Source organism: Desarmillaria tabescens (genome assembly GCF_030435595.1).
Source record: "Desarmillaria tabescens strain CCBAS 213 chromosome Unknown EV420scaffold_11, whole genome shotgun sequence".
NCBI classification, from domain to species: Eukaryota; Fungi; Basidiomycota; class Agaricomycetes; order Agaricales; family Physalacriaceae; genus Desarmillaria; species Desarmillaria tabescens.
The window spans coordinates 611,274-625,065 of NW_026848310.1; the positions used below are offsets into that span (position 1 = coordinate 611,274).

At 48.6% G+C, this 13,792-nt stretch overlaps 5 protein-coding genes across 5 annotated transcripts; 3 read left to right on the forward strand and 2 right to left on the reverse strand.

Annotated features, from left to right (window-relative positions):
• Positions 1 to 112: 112 nt before the first annotated feature.
• On the forward strand, positions 113 to 2,618 carry EV420DRAFT_1619602 (amidohydrolase family-domain-containing protein; the record flags this gene model as incomplete). Its single annotated transcript, XM_060475497.1, has 15 exons — positions 113 to 236; positions 318 to 373; positions 406 to 502; positions 556 to 680; positions 735 to 900; positions 956 to 1,119; positions 1,253 to 1,376; positions 1,433 to 1,458; positions 1,513 to 1,624; positions 1,700 to 1,837; positions 1,890 to 1,917; positions 1,972 to 2,178; positions 2,234 to 2,274; positions 2,328 to 2,476; positions 2,517 to 2,618. The coding sequence occupies 15 exons, from the start codon at positions 113 to 115 to the stop codon at positions 2,616 to 2,618; spliced, it is 1,659 nt and encodes a 552-aa protein (XP_060333021.1).
• A 231-nt stretch (positions 2,619 to 2,849) lies between these two features.
• Positions 2,850 to 3,928, reverse strand: EV420DRAFT_180583 (Cerato-platanin-domain-containing protein). Its single transcript, XM_060481113.1, has one exon. It carries the CDS (start codon positions 3,648 to 3,650, stop codon positions 3,096 to 3,098), a length of 555 nt encoding a protein of 184 aa, XP_060333022.1. The 5' UTR covers positions 3,651 to 3,928; the 3' UTR covers positions 2,850 to 3,095.
• EV420DRAFT_180637 (uncharacterized protein) lies at positions 3,925 to 5,097 on the reverse strand. The gene is made up of 4 exons (XM_060481114.1): positions 4,973 to 5,097; positions 4,317 to 4,918; positions 4,145 to 4,262; positions 3,925 to 4,089 (listed from the first exon to the last, which is right to left on the reverse strand). Exons 2-3 carry the CDS (start codon positions 4,810 to 4,812, stop codon positions 4,207 to 4,209), a joined length of 552 nt encoding a protein of 183 aa, XP_060333023.1. The 5' UTR covers positions 4,813 to 4,918; positions 4,973 to 5,097; the 3' UTR covers positions 3,925 to 4,089; positions 4,145 to 4,206.
• A 1,638-nt stretch (positions 5,098 to 6,735) lies between these two features.
• EV420DRAFT_1530387 (uncharacterized protein) lies at positions 6,736 to 10,816 on the forward strand. The gene is made up of 12 exons (XM_060472602.1): positions 6,736 to 7,034; positions 7,155 to 7,417; positions 7,470 to 7,595; positions 7,645 to 7,660; positions 7,718 to 7,866; positions 7,918 to 8,131; positions 8,166 to 8,255; positions 8,306 to 8,490; positions 8,516 to 8,875; positions 8,925 to 8,993; positions 9,044 to 10,051; positions 10,180 to 10,816. Exons 1-12 carry the CDS (start codon positions 6,965 to 6,967, stop codon positions 10,531 to 10,533), a joined length of 2,904 nt encoding a protein of 967 aa, XP_060333024.1. The 5' UTR covers positions 6,736 to 6,964; the 3' UTR covers positions 10,534 to 10,816.
• Positions 10,817 to 11,201: 385 nt separating this feature from the next.
• On the forward strand, positions 11,202 to 11,896 carry EV420DRAFT_1640624 (uncharacterized protein; the record flags this gene model as incomplete). Its single annotated transcript, XM_060477124.1, has 2 exons — positions 11,202 to 11,303; positions 11,366 to 11,896. 2 exons carry the CDS (start codon positions 11,202 to 11,204, stop codon positions 11,894 to 11,896), a joined length of 633 nt encoding a protein of 210 aa, XP_060333025.1.
• Positions 11,897 to 13,792: the final 1,896 nt, after the last annotated feature.

Genomic DNA, 13,792 nt, shown 5'->3' on the forward strand with positions numbered 1-13,792 from the left:
CAAACGAATTAAAGCTGGTCACCAAGTATCTCCCAGATATCGCCTAGTAGCATTAGGCGCCGTCTTGCTTGCAACTCTTGGTTTTTTGCTCCGAAACCGATTCTCTTTGGAGATGGGCCAGTCGTATGCACTGTGCTCGACCAATGGAAAACAAATCCATCTGGTCGATGAGCAAAATTCCCGAGTGGAGTGCTTGGTGGTACACGGCTCATATATACAAGACGTTGGAGACTTAGGTATGCATTCCTGCTATTTTGGGACGTCTTCCGCTTACCTCCACCTAGCGGATATCCAACAGCGTTGGAGCTACAACCAAGAGAAGGCTTTTACCAATCTACTATGCGAAACCTGGGTACATCATTGTGCCGGGAATGTCAGGTTCGTTGCGTTTCACTCTTGAAACAGATCCTGGTGTTTTACAGCCCGCAAGATTCTCATGCGCACATTCTTGAGTACGGCGCTAGCAGACTTATCCCTCTCGAGCAAGGTCAAACTATCAAGGGTGAGTTGCACAGACTGCGCAGTTCCTATAGTGTTCATCGATTTTCGACCCAGAGGTCGTCACGTCTGTCAGAGATTACATAGTATCGGATCCTGATATTTTTAATAACAAGTCGAAAGTAGTGCAGGGATGGGGATGGGACCATACTGTGTGGCCCGAAGGCCGTTGGCCGAATGCCGTATGTTATGTTGCCTTTGCATCTGCGTCTCCAAGTTCGCTTACGATACAAAAGGATGATTTGGATGCAGACCCTATCGTCCACGGGCGGCCCGTAATTTTGCAAAGCAAGGACGGACATGCAATCTGGGTCTCTCGAGCCACTTTGAATGACAATGGTCCTTATCCCGAACATGTTGAGGGCGGCGTGATTGAGACAGATTCAGATGGAAATCCCAATGGCAAGTAAAAGTCTTTCACAGTAACTCCTTTGATTAATGTTATGTTTTCATGCAGGAGTGTTCCTTGACAATGCACAAGATCTCATTCATAAACCTGAAGCCACTGACGCTGACCTTAATGGGCTTTTTACTATCACTGTTCGAGATGCTCTCGCTAGTGGATTAACTTCAATTCACGACTGCAGCACTTGCTCCACAGTCTTTAGCATTCTTCAAAAGGTAAGCTCTACTACTTATTCATTTCGCTTTCCTCCATGTATGAGCCACAGGCGAGCGGAAGAGGGAACACTGCTGGTACGTTGGACGATACGAAAAATCTGGTATATCTTCGTTTTGCTATCTGACACTATAGATTCGAATCTATGGGATGACTTATTTTAATGAAAGCGGCGAGTATTGGGGAGATCGTATCGCCCCATTGGTTAACGCCGGGAATGGACGGCTTCACTGCAGAAGCGTGAAGATGTTCGCTGATGGTGCGCACGAACACTCCACTTTCATCAATGAAAGCCTTCTGAACCGAAGCACCTAGGCGCTCTCAGAACTGGAGGTGCCGCAGTAAGTGCACATTAGTTCTGATCTGTGTGTTGCGGCTGACCATCACGTTCCCAGCTTTATGAACCGTATACTGACAATCCTAGCACGAATGGTGTTATGCGAATGCCGCCTGAATTGATCAACAGAGTTATTCCCCGATTTCTTCAAGACGGATGGCAAGTCGTGCGTGCACTCGTATTTTAGTAGTTCTCTTGATGGTTGGCTAAATCCAGTTTTGAATGGAGAATGTCCCATGCCATAGGCGATCGTGCCAACGGCATTGTTTTAGACGCCTTTGAGAAAGCGTTATCTGATGTCGACGTTGCTACTCTACGGCCACGGTTGGAACACGGCCAGCTGCTAACTGAAGCCGACATGAAGCGAGTAGGAGAACTGGGAGGTAGGAAACAACGCTTCTTCCACACGGTGATTAAATTAAAGCCTATTTTTAGTTATTGCCAGTGTGCAGCCAACGCATGTGTACGCCTATTGGTTGGTTTGTGTCCACTACCAGTTAATTGGTCTTCTCCATAGTATCGACGATATGTGGTACGCTGAGGAGCGCCTGGGGCCGGAGCGCGTCAAAGGACTGTACGCGTTTCGCAGTCTTCTCGACAACAAGGCAAAAATTACGTTGGGTTCAGACGCCCCAGTGGAAGGCATAAATCCTTTAGCAGGTTTCTACGCCGCCATCACGCGTCTCTCAGCAGATGGAACATCACCTCACGGACCTGATGGCTGGTTTGTGTGCGATAACCTTACTTGAAGATTAGAAACTTACATTCTGTCGTCACAGGTTCCCAAAACAGCGTTTAACCAGACGGGAAGCGCTCAGAGGTAAGATCAAGGAATTGACAATGGGCTGCATATTCACCTTGTATATCCTGAAGGGATGACTATCGACCCTGCTTATGCCTCTTTTACCGAAACGACTTTAGGTTCACTGGTGCCCGGGAAAAGAGCTGACTTTGTAATTCTTTCTCAAGATATCATGTCTGTGGCGGTGGATAAGATCCTGGAGACCAAAGTAGTGGCGACGGTGTTGGATGGACTTGCCTGTCTATGGTTCTCTTCTGTAGCTCGGATATGTTTATACCTACCGGAACGTGTGCATCCGCCTGGGTTTCGGTTTCGGCACCCTGGGGGATGCATCGGCCTCCGGTAACAACATCGATTCTTAGTCTTTGGACGAAACATTCGGTTCTCTTCGGGGAGGGTTATATCCAATTAGGAGGTATCAGTAACAATTCGTTACAAGTCCCATTATCTTGACCAAATATGAGCTGCTGCAAGTCTTTACTCTTGTATGACGATAGCGCCAACACCAGTCACACGTCCCGACCGCCCAAACCCAGAACCACATTTTTCTCCACGCCGCAGGGCTCGAACGAGCTCAAAACGGACATTCATCTCGTTTCTTAGACACCTAGATTACAAGATACATATACCCCACATCGAGTACTTGCAACCACGCAGAAGTTTCCTACAATAGAATACATACGCTCATGTACAATAGTAGTTTAGCCTAGCGACCCCCTTCTTAGTGACCCACAGTAGCAATACAACATATGCAGTGTAGCATGGACCCCATAAATGGGGTCCGAGGCACTGCAATGGATTTTAATCATCATACTCTTGTATGAAAGTCCTTTATTTGTTCAGAGTGTGTAAGTACCTACTACTCTCTTGCTATACTTTGAAATGTGAATGCAAAAGTCCCATATGAGTCCGCTAGTACCGTAGTTTATGTCCATTATGCCCTCCAGTCCAAAAGTCCATGCTGCCTTGCCACTTGAAATCACAAGCCACAAACTGTACGCGTCCACTTGAGTTGCTGTGGCCTGTACCGACCCATACTCAACCGCATGCCCGTTCGTTAAATCGTTCAACGCAGCCTCTGAGGTGTAAAATCCCGACACCGCATGGTCAATCGCTAGCACGTTAATTGTGCGCCCATTGTATGTCAATTGCCAGCAGGACCCACAGCTCGCGCTGTTCCACCCTGCGATGGAGTCGGATGACGCGATATAAGGGAAGTTAGGAAGGGAGCCGTATGTGGTATATCCCTTGGTCAGAAGACCGTTGCTGCCATCCGAGCAAGCAACATTAGCGAGTGAGTTGCTGCCATTGCCGTAGCCATTATCATAGCCAACGGTCACGGCGAGGGCGTAAGAAGGGATGAGGACGAGAGCGAGCGTGGAGAAAAACTTCATGGTCGTGATTTAATGAGGGTTCTTTGGCTGCTTTAGCTGGGCAGGTAGGAGTGAAGAAATACTACCACCTCATCCTCCAGCTTTTATACCTTTATGCAAGTGAAACAAAGGAGTCCGTGTAACTGAAGGCATTCGCAGAACGGACGAAAATGTCCGTCTACTCCATGTGAAGGCAATGCATTTACGCGGGTAAAGAACCTCAAACATGTCCCGTGTCTCCGATGTAATGGAGCGTCGCAAGTAGAACGGATTTTTTACGACAAGCGGCTTTCGAGAACGTCCTCCAAGCTCAAGATAGGTCCAGATTTACTGAGCTCTTGAATCGTCATCGGCTGCAGCATAAGAAATAACCTCGGATCAAAGAAAGAAGATGGAGCGGCAGGTGAGGCGTATCCGACACGCATAAATTGGTTAATTAATGTTTGATAATAGCACACAGCTCATCGGAAATTTGTCAGGCGCCTTGAAAAATGATAATAAATATTGCGAAGTACATTGGGTAGCTGCGATGTCGGATGGAAATTTTGATGAGGGGAAGGCCGAGACAATGAAACAATCATTGTTGTTCCTCGCCGCCATATCCCTCATCGTCCTGGATATCATCCTTCCCGGCTTCGGTGACGATGTCAATGACTTCCTCCTCTTCCTCCGCACTCACACACTTGCCTTCCCACATTGCCTTCCACCCTCGTTCAACTCTAGCCGCCTCAGCCTCTACCATTGACACGACACACTTCCGACGTTCGCGAATTTCCAGCTCTCCCCAGCTCTCCACGGCATCCAATTGAACGAGCAAACGGTTTAGCGCCTCGTTGTAAGCGTGTAAAGGTGTATTGCGGTTCGTATAAGCGAGCTTTGGTGGCGTCAACTTCGGCTCCGAAGAACCGTTAGTAGAAACGGATACCACCTCGCCATCGAGTTCAAAATCGAGGTGAGACGGCCATGCAAAGGTAGTCTTCAGTCCTTCGAACCTTTTCTGGATCGTCTCAATGGTGTCAAGAGATTTTTGGACTAGATCGACCTCATTAGACTCTCTAGAGGGCTCGTCCAATGACTGCTCAGTTGGGAGAGGGGGATGAGTGTCGTTGGGACGGGGAGGGGCTTCGGGGAATTGGGCTTTGAGAACCAGAGGGGTGGGGGGACGAAGGGGCATTATCTGCATCTGTGGGTGGCGATACGTTGACTGGCTCAGGTCGCGGTACTTTGGGAGGTGATGGAGACCGTATAGGGATAGAGTGCTTTGAAGTACTCGTTGTTATAGGCGTCGTCTACAATAATGAATTAGCCTGGAGTCAATGATTCAACTGTTGATAGATATCTACCTGCTTTCTGGTTTCATATGGATTCAGATAACGGCCAAATTCATAGTCATACGCATCTTCGTCATCATTATCAGCATTGACAGTATCGGCGTCATATGTGTCGACCAAGTACTGTCTCGCACGCTCACTCCGCCGTTGGGCGAGAAGGCGCTGCCGTTGAAGTTCTCGCTCGCGTTCGATAGCTTGGACACGAGCGTTGTGCTGCTGCTCTTCGGCTACACGAGAGGCGTAGGGAGATGGGTAATGGCTAAGAGGGGAATAGCCAGAGTGGCCATAAGGGTAGTAATTTGAAGAGTAGGGCGAGCTACGATAGAAGGGATTTGCGCTGAACATGCTTCAAAACAAGTTGAGATTAGATGCAATTCAGATTGAACGAGGATTATATACCATCCTCAATGATGTCATTTCATGATCTTTCTAGAGCTTCGAATCAAGGAGGAAAGCGGAGAAAAAATGGGAACGTGCTGGAAGATGCTAGAAAATGCCAAGTGTTCATTGCTTATTCAGGCGAGAGCTTGCCGGATTGTTCCGAATCTAAAAATAGGCTTCTTTCACATTTCCAAACTACGACTCGCACTATCTATAACTATAGGGTTACTAATTCAGTTCCATCAAAAATTCTTCAATTGTTTGCCATCTGAGAGATAGAACATTGAAGGAACAAGCGACAAATTAGTCCTATGGATCTGCATATATTTCGTGGAATAAGCGCTGTTTGGCTTTCTCACCTCGGAGGAAATGCAGCTAATAGTTCCGGAGCAGGGATGTCAAGATATGCTCATGAGAATACACCTAAGCTAGTACTGAGATCTACATGTGCTATGCGGTTATCTTCATCACCAGAGAGAGTACTACTGGTAACCAGGGCCCGGGAAGGATAAACTTTATAATAATCCTAGGTAATCGGTGATGTAGAATAAGTGTACGGGCAAATGGACAGCATTGAACACAGCGCTCACAGCTGAAAGCCCAACTACAGTAGTTTAGGAGAAGCAATGTCGGAAAAATATGATACAATGGGTTCTATGATTGATGTCTATTGCAGTTTTTCTTTGAGCTATCATGCTAGAGTTACCAACACCTTTGGTAATACATACCCGTGGCAAGCGCATCAGTGACGTTGCTGCATTTTCGCCACCACTCGTCCACTAGGCACAGCTGTCGGGTTCTCAGTGTACCCCACAAAATCTACCGGAGACTCTCAGATGTCATGTCCAGCTAAAATCATGAGGTTCTCCAAAGGAACCTGGCAGTTACCTGGGCAGGCCCTTATATGATTTCCTTAAAGCACATACATAAACGTGTCTGGTGGATCCAGAGTATCGACTTGAATGCTAGCTACTATTGTGTCGTGAAGCGCATCGTCCAGGAAGCTTTGATTCTGGTACAGCTCTGACTTCCATAGCAAATCATTGCTGCTTCTATAGACCCAAAAATCCGTACAGAGGGTCGGAAATGGGTGGTTGACTAGCGTCTGTCTTTTAAATAAAGCGATTGTAGATCTGCGATCATGATCTTGCGCTTTAGGAGAAGCTCTCTCGATCAAGGGGCACATCGATTCCATGGATGCAATTGGGTGGTGAGTCAAAATCTGCCGTGGTAAAATTGGTAGAAGGATTCTAATAATCTGAGAAATTGTTATCGTGGGATGGGAAGCACCCGTTTCCAGAGGGACGATTGTTGTTGCACTGGCAGGCACAATTTAATTGGCTGTTCCGCGGTCAGGGTCCGTTGATGTTGACGTTTGTTTGGCAAGTTGGCATGGTTGGTTTTGTTGAACGATTCCGGGTCGGTCTACACCGCGCTGCACCTCCTTCCTATTCCTCCACTTCTGCGATATCTTCAACTCCATTTTTCTCCCTTTTTCCTTCTCTGCCCTTTTACTGCCATTATATTGCTCGCTTCTACCCTTGAGCAGTAACTGCTAGCCAATTTTTTCAACGAAACGCACCAATCAAATCATTCCCTCGATAACACATTTCTACAATTACCATGTCTGCAAAGGGCTCAAAGAGCTCCGGGGATGTACTAGGGTCTATGTTACTTCGTTCTTCTACACCAGGTACGAGCACACTGTATCGTTTGACAACGGAATGTTCACATACAAATTACCTTAGGTCCGAATGAGAAAGGTGAAGAAGTGCACTCCAGATTACTTTGCTTAATCTCACACTATTGACAGTCCTAGACTATCTTGAGGGTATGTCCAGGGATGAGGTTGACAATGATCCTCCGCGTTCTCTTGTGGACGACGAGGAATACCAACACCGGTCCCGCGACGCCAGCAGAGTCCAGTCTCCCTCCAAGAGTCATCATAGTGACGCCCTCCACGAACTAGCTAACTCTCATGTCAGCTATGGACAAAACAATCATGAAGAAGATGATGGGGACATCGCTTCGGATATTCAAGAGAGATCGCAAAACGGTGAAGAGATTCTCCACATCGTATGTAACCTTGTTTTCCGCAGTACATAATGCCCTTCAACACCGCCTCCAGCCCGGCCCTCAAGATCCACCTGGGCCTCGTTATGAATCTTACGACTCTGGCCCATCCTTTGGTAACATGGGACCAATGCCAGAAGAATATTCTGCCAATCCAGCTGCCGTGTTCAGCACCTGGAATGTGAGCTACCTGACCCTGATTTTTAAATTTGCCTCATTATCTTTCATAGCCTCAATGGGAGCAAGGTCCGCCAAAACCTGCTGTTCCATGGAATCTTAATACAAATGGCGGTGTGACACCAGGTCAGCCATACAAGGTCCCTCTACCAGAGTCCGTTACTTCTCCCAGGGCTGCATCAATTGCGATTGGCGTCGAATCGCCATCTAGCAAAAGTACGCGTAACCGCATCGCCCAATCAGGAGCCTCTACCTCTCCCAAAGCGGTCCCGAACGTAAGTTTTGTTAACTTCTTGCCTTCCCGCTCAGTAACACTTTCCCATCAGTCTCCGAGGTCCACAGCCAGACCTGATCCAACGGCAGCTGAGTATAGACCACTGTCACCCCAGTCCACCCAGTCTCGTGTGACGGGTAGAACGCGGCCCACAGAGAAGGGCACCGTTTATCCGTCCCTTCCTGAAAGCAGGGTTGGCGAGGAGGATATGCCTTTAAGTCCAGTGTCTCCGACTCGAACGAAACCTCCATCAAAGGCTGCATTCCGTCAGCCCTTCGGACTCACAATCCCAATACAAAGCACGGTCCGCTGCCAAAAGTCGCAGAGAAGGATCTAAGGTCAATGGATCAGAGACTGGAGGGGAGACAGCACCTCGTGTTAATGGCAAAGGTGTGATAAGATAATTGTTATGCTAGCTCCGATATTTATCTCGATCTTAGGGCGATCCCCACCAAACGGGTCTTCCGCATCTCACCAATCAAGGCCGTTCTCGCCGTATAGACACGCTGCAACTACCGAAGATCTCCTACACGCCGTGGTCCGAGGTCGTGTCGTAACCATTCCGGAAGAGTCTACGAAGGAACCTTCGTATCATTCGAGAGCCCCCACTGCTCCCCCTTCTGAGGTCCCTGCGCAGCTCAGTGGCGAAGTCGAAAGCATCCAGTAAACACACCAAGACTGCTTCCGTTGCAGCATCACAACCTGACCAAAGGAGAGACGCGGACGCCACTCCCACACCATCGCGTCCCAATTCACCCGGTGCTTTGAACCATGAAGAGACTGAGGTCATGAAAGCGGCATTAGCTTCCGTTGCACAAACGCCGCGAACATCATACTATGAAGCGTCTGTTCTGGAGCCAGATGTTGCAAATTCTCACTTCCACGACAAAGATCTTTGCGTCTTGTTTCAGTTCTTGAACGACGGCTCAACCCCGGAAGTGGTGAGGAAAGTGATGCGAAAGGCTGTTCGGAAGAGGGTTAAAGACCTAGGCATGAAACACGACAACGAGGTTTGTTCAAATTGACATTCCGTGCGTGGTGGATACTGACTGTTTGCAGTCAATCAGGCAGCTACAGAAGAACCATCAAGGTCACGGTTTCGGCGGGACTCAAGAGGGAGATAGTGAGGTAAGCATAAGTGCTCTTTCTGTTACTTCTGTAGTCGAACTATATGGCAGGAACCGCCGAGATGGGCCGCAGATCTCAAGCGAGAAATAGTTCTTATGCAGCAACGCATTGAAAGCCTTGGACCAAAGATAGAGAACCTTCGAGCTCCTCCATCGCTGGAACCAGAAGGCGAGGAAGAGGAATACGGTCAGACCCCAGTCACGCAGACAGTCAATATCCTCACGCAGCCGACGGGGACCATGGCGGATTCGACGTATCAACCTCACACAGAGGTAGTCGTGGACGAGGACGAGGACAACGAACATGGCAACCTCCCCGAGCAAGAATACGAGGAGCCCGCTCGTCGCTTCCCGCATCTTGATGGTGAAGCTAATGATTACTACAACAACGATCGCGACGATTCTCCTGGCCAACAGTTCCTTGTCGAGGAGCTCTACAAGCTTAGGCAGAAGCCGGCTGGTAGCCAGTCAGGTCTTTCGCATCACAGTTGGGAACTTCATCAAGACGACGATCAGTACGATGATGAAGATAATCAGCAAGCGGCTGCTCCAACCATTCCTGGCTCTGACACCGGCTATGATAACGAAGCCCCTCTTCCACCTATCCCTGCTCAGAGCAGTCGGAGTGTCGTCACAACACCTCAACCTACGTATGGTGATGACAATTACAGCAGTACGGATAACGGCCTCCTTCCATGGCAGAAGATTCACCAGCGCCTCCTAAGCTGGGCCATAGTTTGGCCGCTTAGTGAATTCGATGGAGCCCTGGCGAGTACAATGAGGGGTCGTCAGGTCAACGAGGTTGCTATGAGCATCTGGTCTACACAGACGTATAAGCGATATGTTCGATCACGATTAACGGATAATCCTCAGATGCCTGTCGACCGTCTGTTTGTGCCGCCGAACATGGCTGATGCAATCAACAATGCTGTCTTCCACGGGCGGCACGGGGATGCTTGTGGGATGCTGCGAGATCTGTGGACACCGTTTGGTTTGCAGGGTATGCCACGCTTGTTAGTGGTCCTAGCTAAGCACAGATCAGACGAAAACCATTGGGTTGTCCATAGGTAGGCTCTCAACTTTTTTTTGTCGATGTATACCAGTGCTCATGACATTAGATTCTCTCTTCCTGAGGGCCTTTTGACGACTTACGACTCATATCCTGAGAAGACCCTCCCCGATGGCAGGGTATGTGTTTGTGTCATGTATCATTTCATTGTTCTGACCTTTTACTCAATCAGCCTTTGGGGTGGTGGTTCGCAATTCGTGTAGCATGGCCTACAGCCCTCTATCCTAATCCCGACCACCTCATCCAGAAGATGGTCCGTCTTCACCGGCCAATGCAACGAAGCGTGGACAACTCTGTCGCTGCTGGAGGCATATGGCGCAATGTCCTGATGGGTTCACGGCCTGAGAGAAGTCTTGACCTGGAGCGCCTAAGGGATTTGATCAACACGGAGGTCAAGAACCTTCGCCAGAGGAAGCAAGTTGGTAAATTGGCCATATCTCCTCCGCAGCCTGCGTGGGAGGATATGAATTAATGCTGCTGTGATGGCTGGATGTATATATAAATTGTCTGTGCCCATTCATTCATTTTTTTTTTCGTCTTTCACTGTGTGGTATATTGTATATATATACGCTGGGCTGCGCCGATTTTAAAACTAGTTGGTACAGGGTGATTGCTTATGTTACTTATGATCTTCACGCCGAACTGTCTTCCCTTTAGGTACGAATACATTCCTGAATGAGCAATCATCGTAGATACATTGCCTCGACTATGGAAATTATAAAGTTTTACTTACAGTTGTAAGCTTCACAATCCGGAACTAAGCACTGCTGACAGATCATCGACGGTAGCTTGTACCTGTCGGGAAGCGGGCTGTACGGCAGCGCAGTCGGGTCGTATAAGCTAGATAACGGTTCAACACCGTGACTGCATGAAGAGGGGAAAAGGAGAAATACACACACTGGTGTAGAGGGTCTGTGCCTCGTTATCCAGCTTTTCCCTCATGTCGGCGTTTTGGAACTTGTGTGAAGACTTCTGCTTCTTCTTGAACGCTTTTTTTACAGCGTCCTGCTTTCCCTTTATCTTTGAAGTAGAGGAGCGCTTGCCATGCTTGCCAGCCATGGAAGCGGAAGGAAAAATATTTTTCCACGTGCAAAAAGGAATTCGCAATTCGGGTGTTTGGTCTGGCTTTCAATTCTCTCCATGTCTTCAAAACGCGGTCGCAAGCGAAATGACAATCTACCACCCAATCGTGCCAGAGATGTCCAACGGGCCTTTCGAGAACGACGAGCAGCTCATTTACAGGTAGGTATATTGCCCTTTCATTGACGATGGAAGTACTCACTGGTGTTCCGAAATTTGCCTAGGCAATGGAACAAAGAGTGGCTGAGCTCGAGGTTGAGAATGACTGCCTGCGACGGGCACTCAATTTGCCACCAGCAAGTCGGTCACCACTAGGCAGAGGCCCAACTGGCAAGGACATGCCCAAGGCGTATGCACCCGATGCATCGTCAGGCGATACCAGCACTGCCTTACCCCACCCCAGCCGGGATTCCTCGTCGAGTTCGCGGGGCTCGACTCGCGCCAGCTCGCTGTCTCCTGGCACTCTCACCTTACCGCGCTCAGTTTCCGACATCGATGGCGGGCCATGGGATACATCGATGGTCATGGAGGAGCAGCACTCAGACGTTCCCAGTTCCTCTGCCTCGTCGTCTTACCCCATTCCTTCCATTCCTTCCCAGTCATCATCTCGCAGCACCATGCCTGGGAACACATACATGCCCACCCAAAGCGGCTTTTCGCAATCTTCAGACCGGATGTCCTCATCGTATTCCAACAATTCAGGCTTCGTTATGCGTGATGAATCCGATCTCAAGATTCGCGATCCACGCTCCTGAATGGACTAGCCACCTTCATCCATATGTCTTCTTTCTCCGAAGCTCGTTGATCATCATATCCGAGCTTTTCGCTTTACCCATGCCTGCCCCGCGTGCCTCTACACAGTGCCTGGTATTTGCAGCTGTGTTTCCCATCTAGAGATGCTGCGATGTCTATATTGCTTGTCGTGAAGTGGAACTTTGCGCGCAGCACTTCCTTCTACCCTTATGCCATTGCAATTGATTGGGGCAAGGCAATTGCGAAGAAGACACATGTTGTACTCAATCTACCACTCAAATTCTTGTAGCACCAAAGGACTCTTTTCGTGACAATATGACGGACAAGGACCCTGTGCTTTGTCGACCTCGAATTCAGTATCCCTACTCAAATAAACCAAAATATCTATGTCATGTAATTGCAATATTTATCCGTGCAATAGATACGCCTCCGCGTATTCGTCGAACGACACTCTTCCTCAAACTTAGCCTAGGATAATTTCGACAAAATTCTATGGGTCCCATCTTTTAATAGTTTGATGTCGACGAGCAAGAGCGGACTCGCCAACAGTTCGACAACCTTATCTTACGGCTTGATCGATTCTTCATCACAGCTTATCATACTACATGTAAGCAAACAGTTCGGTCATTAGCATTTTCTATCAGATTTCGATCTTATTCGGGTACGTGTCTAATTTTGAACTCTTCGTATCAAAATCCCTTCTTCAACAGCTTCCGTCTTCATGAATTCGTAGAGCAGCGACCATGGCCTTATTTGACTTGCGATTCGTAGGTCATCCAGCAAGTGGGAACATATACTCTTTACACCTGATGATGATCCGACGAACAAAGACTCTGCTAGAAACCGTGCAACACAAAAGGATGTCAGGTAGCCGCTACCAAAATTTATCTCCCCCACCAGACGTGAAAACTCAGCAAGCTGTTCCTGTTCTATTTCCAGCGCCGCCGCTGCGCCCCGTGAATGTAGTAGACAATCACCCACGTCCTACTCACGGTGAACTACTTTATGCTCATATGTGAGATTCGAAAGGTGCTTTTCTACTGAGGAAATGTACTAATCCCAGTCCACCAGTCATTTCCAGTCATCGGTATCCAGTCGACAAACGCCCCCTGAATCCAAATTCAACCTTAGGACCTTTATCAACCTCTTTCATCCACTACTGGTTAGTGGTCAGCTCGAAGCAATGTCATAGACTAAAACTTACAGCAACGACAACGTCACATCCCCATGCACCCGCGCTTTGATGGATATATCCACGGCCAAGTTGAGATCTAGTCTCAGCTTCAGCGCGTCCGTTTGGCTTGTTCCAGGCTCAGGAACATCTGGACCAATGACTTGCTCAATATCATCAATGGCTGAGATAGGTCCGGTCGTGGTATCCGCCTTTTCGGAGTGTGCGACCGGGGTCCTCGTTTCTGGTCAGAACGCGGCTGACGCCATCACGATCCTGACGACGAGCTGATCCGTCCTGAGGACGCCTCATCGGCTTGAGGAGAAGGAAACTGCCGCATAGGCTGAGAAGGAGCTTGTCCTTCCTGAGTTTTGGGAGAACGGGACTGAGGTTCAGAAAGTGCAGGCGGGGACTCCATGATGTGTGGACAATGGTGCTACCTACTGACATTAAATGCCATTCTTCATGCCCCACAAGGCTCCACACGACATCAGTTTTGGCGTCAGATTGGCGTAAGGGCGTACTTGCTTAGAAAAACAATTCTAATGGTCAGGAATAAGATGTTGCGGGGCTTCGTCTGGCGATACAGTGGTATACCAGAACATGTTTCCTCCAGATCTTTTTCAGGTCGCGGTTGAGGATACCAACGCAAGGCTTTCGGGCAGGAGCGTTATGGTTTTCAAAAAGCACCAGGTCATACCTAGATAACCGGTCAGGGTCCCAAGTA

What these genes read in the sequence shown, in the direction of transcription:
- EV420DRAFT_180637 (XM_060481114.1), bottom strand. Translation starts at nt 4,812, where the DNA reads ATGCAGATAATGCCCCTTCGTCCCCCCACCCCTCTGGTTCTCAAAGCC. An exon ending in GTGGAAGGCAATGTGGGAAG is followed by an intron (nt 4,263 to 4,316) that starts GCAAGTGTGTGA and finishes TCGTCACCGAAG; the next exon opens with CCGGGAAGGATGATATCCAG.
- EV420DRAFT_1530387 (XM_060472602.1), top strand. Translation starts at nt 6,965, where the DNA reads ATGTCTGCAAAGGGCTCAAAGAGCTCCGGGGATGTACTAGGGTCTATG. An exon ending in GTGAAGAGATTCTCCACATC is followed by an intron (nt 7,418 to 7,469) that starts GTATGTAACCTT and finishes CACCGCCTCCAG; the next exon opens with CCCGGCCCTCAAGATCCACC. An exon ending in CCACTGCTCCCCCTTCTGAG is followed by an intron (nt 8,491 to 8,515) that starts GTCCCTGCGCAG and finishes TCAGTGGCGAAG; the next exon opens with TCGAAAGCATCCAGTAAACA.
- EV420DRAFT_180583 (XM_060481113.1), bottom strand. Translation starts at nt 3,650, where the DNA reads ATGAAGTTTTTCTCCACGCTCGCTCTCGTCCTCATCCCTTCTTACGCC.